Consider the following 12311-nt stretch of genomic DNA (forward strand, 5'->3'; position numbering starts at 1 on the left):
ATGATTAATAAATGGTTAATAACAAATTTAAAAAAAAAAAACATTAATGGTCCTTGTTTTTTATTATTAACTACAGTAAGAATTCAGCACCCAGTCTTCAAGACTGATTGTCTTTTTATGACACAATTATAACACTATTACATACTGTATTGTAGTTGTAAGCAGACATAAGGATGTTTTTTGTGTTTAACAGTATTTGTTTACAGCTGTGACTCAGTTGCAAAACATGAGTAAAGCTGACACAAACTTTAAAGACAAAGAACGAACAGTAAGACATAAAGGCTCCATTAAAACTCTAACAATGTGTGATGTGACGCGAGTCTCTGCTGTTCAGTGTGGATGAATACACTTTTCACTTAAGTGAGGTCTGTCTGCGTGTTCACAGTGGTGTGTTGGAAATCATTTACGATGCTGTTTCATTTACATGTGGCTAAGTATATGTTAATATCAAAATAAATGATTACTCTGATAAATTATTTCTAGTAAGGTTATTAATTAGGTTGTAATCATGTTATAAATCATTAATAAGCTGTTATGAGACATTAGATAAAGCAGGCAGCAGTGACCTGTTTCTTGCCAAATAGTGAGCCAACATCTACATGCACTGTTGAGACTCAGATCTGATTGCCTACTTAGCTTAACATTTATACCTGTCAGCTTAAAGGGATAGTTTGAATTATTTGAAGAGGGGTTATTTGAGGTACTTATTGATAGTCAGTATATTAGAGGAGTACTAGCACAGAAGCTAAGTAATGTACAAGTGCAGACAGGGTCAGCAGCAAAAGGTATTTCAGAGGTACGCTATATTTAGAATAGTTTAACCATTTTACTTTGCTGTCAGGCAGTCTTTTCTGATGGGAAACCAGTGTTAAAGAAGCCAAACATTGCTTTCTCCAAACCAACCAAACTCCATAGACAAAATCAGTCGTTTTACTTTGCAGAATATGTGAGTTGCTGGTCCACCACTGCCTCGATCCTTTAGTTTGCTTGTGTTATTGTGTGACTTCGGTGAATCCAAACTATCCTTGTAAAACACCAAAGTCACACAACAATGCAAACAAATGAACCGATCAAGGTTACAGTAGACGGGAAACTCCTGTGTTCTGCAAGGTAGAATTATATTATGCTTATATAACAGTGGTTCCCATCAGAAATGACTGTCTAATGGCAAAGTAAAGCAGTGAAAATATTCTAAATGTAGTACACACTTAAATAGATATTGATTATTATTGGCTAAAACACCTTTTATTGCTGACACTTTCTACAGCTGTTCATTGTTTAGCTTCTGTGCTGGTACTCTTCTCTGCTTCTGCAAACTACCAGGCGTCTACTGCAGGTAATACACTGACTACAGATAAGTACATCAAACAACCACACTTCAAATAATCCAAACTATCCTTTTAATCAGATACTTGTTAATAAGTTACTAAAATTTAACAACTGTCAGCGTATCTTAATAGTAAAAAAAATTCATTTGATATAGCAAATTAACATTCAAATGATCAGGTTCATACACTGAGGTTTTGCATTTTTAACATGCACCGTTATACCATTTGCCAGTAATACATGTTAGTAACTCATTGGAAGGATTAATTAGTGGTAAGCAATAATTGCCTCTTTCCAAATAGTGAGGCAACATTAATGTATGAATACGGTGTTATAACTTCTTTATAATAATATAATTGGAAGATCTAATCGATCACACAGTAGTGTTTTAATTGAGAAACTTGATCTCAGTGTGTATCTTTCAGAGGAATTACTTGTTGATCCAGTAATTAACTGTAATCCAAGGATAAATACGGTCTTTATCAGGCCTATTTAATTGGTGACCCAGGGGCTGAATCCGGCCCTTCAATGCATTAGTTCCCAACCTGTGGTCTGACACCCCCTTAAGGGGGCGCCAAAAATCACAAGGGGCCCCCAAGGCTTTGTCTGCTCTGAGCTCATCGAACATTAGATTTGTCTGTTCACTAAAAATAACAATTTGTACAAAAGTCTGTATATGAAACAACTTGAAAAGACAGATTTGTTGTTGTTGCATTATTATTGTTTTGGTCAGGTATATAAGTACATAAGTTACTCTGTTGGGTTGTTTAAAGATACAATCAATCAAACAATAAGCGTGCTTTAATTCAGCCCTTTGATCATTTTATAAATATGAAAAATGTATATTCTTGTATAACTATTAAAAGGATATATTGTTTCTAGGACTGCAACTAATAATTATTTTTCATTTTCATTATTGATTAATCTTTTGATTACGTTCATGATTACTTGATAAGGTGTTTGGTCCAGAAAATCTCAGAAAATGGTGAAACATGTTGATCACGCTTTCAAAGTTTTAGGTGATGTTCTCAGATGTCTTGTTTTGTTAACAACCCAGACATATTCAATTTATTGCCATAGAGGAGTAAAGAAACTAGAAAAAAAAACACTTTTGAGAAGCTGAAATCAGAGAATTTCAGAATTTTTTATATAAAAATTATGCAAAATTATTTATTGGTCATCAGAATAGTTGGCAATGGATTTAATAGTCAATTCATAATCAATTAATTAATTAATTATTGTAGCTGTAATTGTTTTGCACATTAAAAGTCCTAATTTTACACGTCAGGACACAGGAAATGTAAACCTTCACCCCCTCTGCACTTTACTTTTTGTCAGATATCTGCCCTTCTAAACGAATAATTGAATAAGGCTGATATTTTCAGAATTATTCTGGGGAATTGTTTTTGATGATTGCGATCAACTCCCTATTTTTGCTAAATAATTGTATCAATAGGTCTTCTGTTGGTGTGTAAGAGATGTCAGCTACTGGAACAGATCTATTAAATTTCACACCAGTGTTTTAATTGAGAAACTCATCCAGGAAGAATCATAGGTTGATTTTTTTTAGCTAAAATTCAACTGCAATCAAAGTAAGGGCAAATAATGATTAAACAGGCTTTATGCTGTATGATTGGACACATTCACGTGTGCGTTTGTTCCACTTTAAAAAATGTTCTTGAAATTGTTTTTATTTTTGGATCAGGAATAAAAAATGACAGTAAACCCTGCTGACTTGAAGGCAGACCAGCTAAGGAGAAGTTCTGACTTTTGACCACTAGGTGGAGCCCTGACATCACCGCTGCAGCAGCAGGAGAGGAGCTGCTGAGCTGCTGAGCTGCAACAAGAGGGAGAAAATGTCTGAATGTAACGGAGGAACAGAGGAGAGAAGTTTTCATGTAGCAATAATGTAGTGAAGAGGGAACTTTATGAATAATCTGGGAGGGTAAAAATGAAATAAACGTTTGAAATCAGACAGAATCTTAAATATTCTTAATGGAGTGAGGATGCTATTACTGCTAATACTGCTCCTGCAAATAATAATAATCATTTAGTTATAGTAATAATAATAATTACAGCCTAACAATCATAATAATTGCAGTAATAATACCCTAACACTGCTATTCGATGACTAACGTTTGAGCAGTTTGAGAGACTACATTGCTCCAGATGTTTACATCTGGTTTAATGGGATGTAATTTATGTAAAATGTTTGTATTTTGCTGTCATGTCTAATAATTTAGTTACTTTTCATGTACACCCACCATCTAAAAGAAATGAAAGTCTGTTGCAACGATCAAATAAAGTCTGGTGAGGACATGCTGCTGCTGTCTGGTGCACAGAAAGAGCAGCAAAGTTCTTAAAGTAATTTTCGATGAATTTAAAAAAAAACAAAACCAAAAAGAGTTTTAACGTTAATCACTTAAATCAAATTAGTTTGGATGGAAATGGTTTGGAGCCGGATTAAGAATCTAAATATTAAGACACACTTCACTGAGAGAAACTACACTGGCAAAATGTTCATCATTGTGGGATAAAGTTGTATTTTTAAAACTTAAAAGTGTCTAAAAGTCTCCTTTATTTTCCTCCTGCAGCCCTGAGAAGATGAGTGCGCTCAGAGCACTTGCTGCAGGAGCTCCAGGCCTGCGATGGCAAAGATGGCTACTGCCCTTTGCCACGCCCACTTCTATCCCACTTTTATGCGTTTTTCTGTGAAATAAAGCTTAAAAATATATTTGATGGTATTGTTAAGATGCTGAGTGGCCGCAGTGAACGTGTGGTCTCCAAAATGACGTGAATTGCGGTGTTAAATTGCGCACAAGAGGCAACCAGTGCTGTAGTGCTTAATGAGGGGGTGTGATGCTCTGATATTGCAAAAGGATGATAAAATGAATAAAAGTATGGTTTCTTTTCGGTCAAAGTGTAAAATAATATTATATTACATTAAAGTGAAACTTATACAATGTCTATGCGTAGTGATTTTTGTTGAAAAATCTATATAAGTCTGTTGCCTCTGAATATTCAAATTGAAAGTAACGCGCAATCAAATCATTGTCAAATCATTGAGTTCTAGGGGTTTTAAATAGTAGGCATGGAGGGAGAAAATCTCAAACTAATATGTCCCCAGCTATATTACAATATTGTTGTATGCTCTGACTCTACTGTAAGACATTTGTGTTGAGATTTTTGGAGACTTTTGCACAAATTTCGTTCTTGGCCATTTTGCTGAGGCAGAAAAGGACGTTGTGGAGTCCCACAGGTCTTCTCCAGGGAGCACCTCTTCATCTCAGCCATGATGTCTGGTGAGTTTCACGTCGGATTTTCATCTGGAAATGGATTTTATTGCATTTTATCCTGTTAAGAAAAAACACAGAAGAGAAAAAAATGAGAGTGTTTAGTGGCAAAATTAAAAGAATAGCAGACTCATGTGCAAAATGAGGAGGATTTTCATACAGATGTTCATTTTATCACAAATTTAAATAATATATAAGATGACCAACAATAAAATTTAACTTCAAGATGTAAATCTTTGTACTTTAATGCCACCTGTTTCCTAGTTGATGGGTGGATCAAGAGAACCGTTTTTTCATTCAAACACCCCTTTACAGCTTGACCGACTTTTAAAGATTTATTATAAGTGAAATTTCTGTGTTTTTTTTCTGTTGACATATGTCGGGACATGTAGATTATCAACTCCAGAGACATTTTATTATCATATATTAATTACAACCAGAGCTGACACTTCAGCCGTCGCCTCTCAGCCCGGGCTGCCTGTGCGTAACAGGACGTTAGAGTGGGATGTGTCTGCTCTGTGATTTTCGCCCACTATTTGCCACATTTAAGACAAATCATGAAGTAGCATTTAGCCGTATGAATATTTATCAGATGAGGTTTCGCAGCCGAGGCTTCGTCTCGTTATCAAATCGCCTTTTTCCAAACGGCTCGCCACTCCTGAGTGCATTAAATTACGCCTTTAGGCCTAAATTACACGCACCTATGCGTGGCATTCTCCCCCGGTTCCCGAATCAAGCTTCACCTATAGGAAAAGTTCGGCCAATTATTCCCTGAATGCGCCATAACGTCTTACACATGTCACATATCCGAGCTGTGCGCGGGGGCAGGAGTGATTTGAATAAAGTCACAGATTGGAGAAGAGATTAGGTTTGAATAATAGCCAATACGAGCCTGAAATTTCTTTTCGTTTTCCATTAAACAACAGTATGATCAAACTGAAGCCAAAACTGAGCTTTGACTGAGTGATCGGACAGGTAACGCGGAGCTGAAGTGCGTAAAGAGTAAACATTGTTTTCGTGGAGAGTTGTAGCGCTGTTTTTTTTACCCAAAGTAACTTAACTTAAGCGTCGACTCTTACGCACAACTGCAGCTCAGAACGACAGCTTTAACAAAGCGTTCACTAAGAGAAGTCTAAAGTTTAAGTTACGATCGATTTACAGACTCTTTCAGCTCTTTGTTTGGGCGTTTTACGCGGTCGCCCCGAGCGCCCTTATCCAACTTTATCCAACGATCCTTCACGCATTCCAAACTCTAGATCGACCCATTTGCAGTATTATACTTTTGTTCGATCGTTTACGCGTCTATGATCAGAAATATGTACTTACTGTAGCGCGTTTTGTGCCTTTTCCTTTGTTCCTGGTCTGGGCGGGGTGGCTCTGATCACACACAGTTGGCTGCAAAGACAGAGTCAGCTCACGGGGAAGTAGGTAATGCCGTAAAGAGGGAGCTCTGGTCAGTAGCACTGGGGGCTCCGGGGTCGGGACAAACGAGCGAAAATACCCGGAGCCACAGCGCGCATTGAAACGCTAATAATGCGCCTTTACGCACCGCAGATTCAGACAAAAATGTATAAATTCAAGCGCCACACACGTTTCAAATGACACTTTATTGTTTATTATGACATGTAATATATGTTAGCAACATTATTCACCACTAAAATGAGTGAATTCAACAGTTGGCGGGGTGTTGGACAATATGGCAAAATCATCGTCTCATGGAGAGACAGATTACCGGGGACAAAAATGTGAGGAGTTATTATTTCTATTCATTTCTGGGAAGAAAATATACAATGGGCTGCAACTGAAGGAGGAGGGACGGGGGGAGGCTGGGGGAGGTGGGGGGGTCATTGTGGGGTGGAGAGGCGGAGAAGAGAGAGAGCCAGTGTCTGCTATTGTCTGCTCCAGCAGGGAGGGTGTTTGGTAAACATGAGTGACATGCTGTTCTCTTCGTCCAGACAAACCGAAGGTGTACCAGGGTGTCCGGGTGAAGATCACGGTCAAAGAGCTGCTGCAGAGGCAAAGAGCCCGCGAGGCCAACAGTAAAAAAGTTAAAACGGTAACTTTCCCTCCCTCCACCCCCTCCTCCCCTTTTCTCTCTCTACATCCTCACTGTCACTCTGGCTTTTCCAGGAGAGAAAAAAAAAAAGTCACTGAGCAAAGCAATAAAGTGGCCCAGTAAATGACTGACTAACCCTGCCACACACGTTTCTAACAAAGCCCTTAAGCACGCACACAAACACAAAGACACACAAACATTTGCAGAAACAAAAACCTCCGTGAAAAATGATCTCTTTCAAATTAAAACCAAAATGACCTGACAGAAAATATCTAACACTCTCCTCCTCCTCTGAGCAGATATCCCAGGCTTGTCTGGATCTTCAGGAGCTCATGTCCACCTTTCCAAGTAAGTTCAATATCCAAGTCCAGTATCTAACGCTAAAGAGCAATCCAACCTGACCGAAAGCAGGACCACGAGCTACACCTACATTTTCGATGGACAATCTGAAAAGTGAAGTCAAAATTGACATGCAGTCTGCAGTGATCCAAATTTAAAAAAAATCCAGCCATGACAGTACTCTAAATCCAACTGTTCAGTAATCTGAAAACTCCGCACTGTTTGCAGCAAGTCAGCTAAAGCTGATCGTGTCTTTGGATGAATCTAAAAGCGGAAAAATCAACGCCACTCCTTGATGTCAGGCAGCAACCTGCCCTGAACCCTTAAAAACCAGGATTAAAATACTCACATGAACGCACCAGTCATGACCGACTAGCCAGAAAAAGAAACTTGTAATGTAATTTCTAGTCAACTATTGACAGCTCCATTCCAAAAGTGCAGGGCCCCTTCTTATAAACCATGATGGCTACATTCAAATGTGTTGGCTGATGTTGTCATGACATCACTCTGAACTTATAGGCCTATTTAAATTTCTTCCTGTGCTCTGTTCCCATGCAGACACTAACCTGCACCTTTCTTGGGTGCAGTCTTGAAGACATTTTCCCCACACCTCACTTTAATTCTTCATGTCGGTAGATTCAATCTAGAAAACCTTTATTTTGAAATGCAACATAAGAACAGCTTTCAAGCGCTGGTGTGTTGCCGATATGTAATTTAACATATATGACAGTCATGTAGTGTGGTTCGAGTTTACATTTTTATTCACTTTTATGTCATTTTTAATCTAAATTTTATATTGAATTCTGTTAGGTCGCTATGTGGATCCTCCTACCGCAGCTCCCCCTGCGGACGCGAGCAGCTGTGGCGCGCGATCCCTCCAGCTGCGCGCGGCGAGCTCGTTCCCCTTCCCTGATAGCTCGTGCAACATCCAGCTGCAGGAGAGCGCCTTTAACGACATCCAGCAGCAGTTCGGGGACATGATGTTGCCCAGCAACGGCTACAGTGGCGGCGGCAACAACAACAACAACAATAACAACAACAACAACAACAACAACAACCACAGCAGCGGTGGCGGCGGCGGCGGCAGCTACAACGCCTCCCTGCCTCCCCCTCCCTGGTGCCACGGACTCTCCTCTGATGCGGACTACTATGGCCATGGGATGGTAGGTTTCTCCAACTGACACTAACCAAAGTCCATGTAGTTTTTTGAAAATTGTTATTTCAAGTCGGTTATGGGCTAAATGTGTAAAAAGATGCCCCCCAGTTGTTATCTATGAGGTCTTTTGGTGCATTCGGCATGCACTATCAACACAGTTTTATTTTACAGGCAACCCAAATAGGAGTAAATCTATATTTAAAACTAGAGCCAGACAGATATCTCGGTCTACCGATATTTTGGCCAATATTTTCCCATCACAGCTATATCACAGTGAATCAGTATCAGCATATATGTTGCCCAATACTTGCTTAATTCAAATTTAATATGCAGATATGTTTTCTATGTGTTTTTTAAAATTTATACTTATTCATAATTATTAGAAATACCAGTGAAAGTTTACTGGTTCAGTGACCTGATATCATTGTCACATGGGTTATTGCAATATTGGCTGACATATTCATATCTGATTTGTTTTACTCTCTAATATCGTTCTCAACATCGGCCCCAAAAATCCAGCATCGGTCAGGCCCTATTTAAACTTGATGTATTTCTTAAATAAATGACAGTTTGATGATCAGGATGTATGCAGAATAGAAGAGAGTTTTAACTTAAACTGGTAAATGTATTGAAAAATGATGTCAGTGGAACAAAGTGTTTCTAACATCTCAGGCGACATTGTACATTTTTAGAATAGAGGTTCGGCATGGCTCAGCAGAACCCTGCACTGAGGCTTGAATTCAGCATGTAGGACTTATATTTGTATGGTCTGTAGTTCATGAAAGTAGATAATTCAGTTCAATTCAATACAACTCTATTAATTAAGGAAGGCAATTTGATTCAGGGTGTGGTGAAAACAGAAGGGGAACATTGTTTTATTTGTAATAAGATCTGTTTTTGATCCAGTGGGAACTCATTTTACTGTAGAAAATACTTAAACACAGCCTAAAGTAGATATACACATCAGGAGAGGAACATTATGTAAATAGTTTAATAAAGGAATAATTACACTGTAAAAAAAAACATACAGGGATTTAGTGGAATCAACTAATCTTGTCTAGTTAACTTAATGTAAATAAAGTTTTATTTATTCAACTTAATTAAATTTAAAATTGCTGTTCAGGACATGTTAGAACTTATTAACACAAGTTCTTCTCACCTGAATAGTTGTTGGTTCAACTTAAAATCTTAAGCTGAGCTGAGCTAATCTTTTTTCTCAAGTATAAGTTGAATTAATATCATGTTGATTTGACTAGAAAACATTATTTGTTTTGAATCATAAAATTACCTCAACTCTTCTTTTCAAATTCAGTCAACTTTTTTAAAGTTAATCAAATATTTTTTTTACAGTGTATGTCCATCACATGACACATTATCTCCTCCTCCTCCTCCTCCAGGCTCCCTGCTCCTCACCGGAGTCCCTGAAGTTCTGCAACCCCATGGATCACAACAGCTACTCGCCGCAGCAGGACTCTTTCTCCTCCTCCTCTTCCTCCTGCTACGACTCCCCCACCAGGATGGAGTCCAGCTACCCCGGCTTCACCTCCGAGCACTTCCACTATCAGCACTGCGCCCTCCAGGACTGTTACTGCCTGCCCCACTGCTGGCCGGGCCAACAGGAGAGCTTCTCTGCCCCCGAATACGCACCTTACTACACCCCTACAGACTATCCATACGCCTGTCCCGTGGAAGAGAACTATTTCAAGAGGGATTTGCAGATGGGATCCGAAATGTGTTATAATGTACTATGATGCAGTATTGTTTCATCCTCTGACTGTAAATAGGATTCTCTTCAAGTACTCGTGGTCGCTTTGCATTTCAGCGTGTGCTCTGACTGGCTTCTGTTGCGGTGGAGTGATTATGATGAATGTGGAATGGATGGAAATACTGATATTTTTGTACTGATTACTTTTTTTCACTACCTAGATTTATTTTCATACACACAACTTGTTGTCATATTAAATAAAAAAAAACATGTTAAAACTTATCAGCGTGCTTCAGTTCATTTCTCTTTAGTGGCTGATGTAGTGTTCACACTTTAAAGGGACAGTTCGCCCAGAATCAAAAATACATAATCATCCTCTGGCCTGTAGAGTTGGTGTAAGTTGCGGAGTTTTGGAGTCTGTCTTCTCTCCAATGTAACGGCATTAAATGGCACTCAGCTTGTGGTGCTCAAAGTGCCAAAATAAAAATACATTTGAAAAACTCAGCGATCTCTTTCTCCAAAAATCATGACCTGGTGACTCATGATAATCCACAGACCTTGCTGTGAGTAATTTCATGTAGGAACTACTTTCTTTCTGCAGTAGAATCTACCAAAATTACTGTAAAATCTACTCGAGCACCAAAAGCCATTTAGTTCCATCATACTGAGGAGAAAGCAGACACCTCTACAGCCAATATCTCCAAAAACTCTGCAACTCACATCAGAACAGTCTAGATAGATAAACAGCACTACGGGCGGAAAAATATGTTTTTTTGAGTTTGGGCTGAACTATCCCTTTAAAAAGTTAAAACACAGCCAGGTTCACTGTAAATTGGACACACAGGTGCTCTCAGTTAGTTTCCCGTTAAGTCTTGCTCTTCTGCATCTGGTTCACGGTTTACTCCCTAAACAAGCCAACGCGATTGTCTTCCACGTCTCCTTCATTCACCGTACATCTATCACAGGAAACAGCAATGTGGGTTGAAAAAGAACAAAATGTGGGTGGAACAAGAACAAATAAACAAGGCGAGCTGATAACGTGTTGAGGCTGAACTGTGCTGTAATGTAACACTTTGCACTGAAGGGCAGGAATCCTGCAAGATTCAACTTAACCTGCAGGGAGGAAGTTCAGCAGAAGTCAAAGAGAGCAAGAAGTGCACGCAGAACAAGTTTTGGTAACACCTTATTTGAACAGACAGCCTGCAGAGAGTTTACAGAGTATCTGTAATATTTCAAAAGCTTATTAGCTGGCGTTCTACAGTTCAACTGGTTGCTTTGTCTGTACATGTTTAACAGATGATCTATAGAGTAAATGCAGTGATGGAGAGAGCACTGAATATCTGTATAAGTACTGCTACATAACTAAAATATTACTTACAAGTAAAAGCAATTTTGTTAGAAAAATACTCATGTAAAAGTACAAAGGATTAATTTAAAAAAATACTCAGAGTATTAGTTACTTTTTAACCTCTGACTTTTGATACATTATCAATAGCAACTATTCAATCAAAGAAGCTTCTGTTTCTCCGAATCTTTAGTCCAAAACCTTCCTGCTCTGGATCTGCTCAGTGCTCACAGTCCACACCCTAAGGTTTTAAATTTTGTGCATTTTCCATAACTGATAATTGAAAATGCTCGTTATTGATTAATCATTAATAATTTATAAGATACAAAACACATGCTTCTGCTATTTTTTTTCTCATTTTTCTCATTTAAAGTTTGAGTTTCCTTAGACAACAAATGACTCTGCTGTGAGAATCGAACTCAGGACCTTGTTGCTGCGAGGCAGCAGTGTTAACCACTGCACCACCATGTCCCCTTAATAACTAATTATTAATTAGTTACTTCCACCCCTGATTACAAGTAAATGTTCTAGTGCTAGAAAGTCCGGACTCTTGAGCAACTGAAGTCGTATATCAAGCGAGAACAAGACAGAAAGGTCTTTGTACTGTATTCAACTGAATGCAAGTTGAAAATGATTAGCAAATCATTGCATTCTGATTTTATTTACATTTTACACAACATCCCAACTTTGTTGGAACTGGAGTTGTACTAATATGTTGTTATAATCTTTGTTGAACATTCTAATGTTCAGAAATGTATACACAAATATTCAGTGAATGTTTTACCATGTGTACATGTTCCCTCTTGTATTGATGTGGAACATTTGTGTGCTCCTACACTGGTGAAGTAAAAGTTGTCATTCCTTCATACGAAGTGGAATTAAATATTCTCAGAAGTTGTAACAGTGAATCATCTCATTCAACAAATGTTCAAAAGTGCCTGTAGTAAATTTCAGTCACATAAACACTGCCTGAACAAAAAAAGTTACCACCTGTATTTAACTAAGTAAATAGTCAAGATCCTTCCATTGGATAATTACTGCAGTGATTAATATGTTTCAGCTGATAACAAGTTATTTAACTCTAACTGATG

General features: G+C 38.3%; 1 protein-coding gene across 2 annotated transcripts; it reads left to right on the forward strand.

Moving 5' to 3' along the window:
* Positions 1–3764: 3764 nt before the first annotated feature.
* pou2af3 (POU class 2 homeobox associating factor 3) lies at positions 3765–10157 on the forward strand. 2 transcript variants are annotated; one of them, XM_084716839.1, is made up of 5 exons: positions 3765–4628; positions 6575–6675; positions 6975–7023; positions 7825–8177; positions 9568–10157. In XM_084716839.1, exons 1-5 carry the CDS (start codon positions 4619–4621, stop codon positions 9919–9921), a joined length of 867 nt encoding a protein of 288 aa, XP_084572965.1. In that variant the 5' UTR covers positions 3765–4618; the 3' UTR covers positions 9922–10157. The 2 variants fall into 2 exon arrangements, with proteins under 2 accessions (XP_084572965.1, XP_084572964.1); XM_084716838.1 differs by lacking the exon at positions 3765–4628 and adding an exon at positions 6176–6364.
* Positions 10158–12311: the final 2154 nt, after the last annotated feature.

The sequence above is a fragment of the Lutjanus erythropterus genome, chromosome 4 (genome assembly GCF_056507025.1).
Source record: "Lutjanus erythropterus isolate fLutEry1 chromosome 4, fLutEry1.hap2, whole genome shotgun sequence".
Classification (NCBI taxonomy): domain Eukaryota; kingdom Metazoa; phylum Chordata; class Actinopteri; order Lutjaniformes; family Lutjanidae; genus Lutjanus; species Lutjanus erythropterus.

Bases quoted from the DNA above. Each gene is read 5' to 3' on its own strand.
- pou2af3 (XM_084716838.1), top strand. From the start codon at position 6,316: ATGGCAAAATCATCGTCTCATGGAGAGACAGATTACCGGGGACAAAAA. The intron at 6,365-6,574 runs GTGAGGAGTTAT...CTCTTCGTCCAG, and splicing joins AGATTACCGGGGACAAAAAT to ACAAACCGAAGGTGTACCAG. The intron at 6,676-6,974 runs GTAACTTTCCCT...TCCTCTGAGCAG, and splicing joins ACAGTAAAAAAGTTAAAACG to ATATCCCAGGCTTGTCTGGA.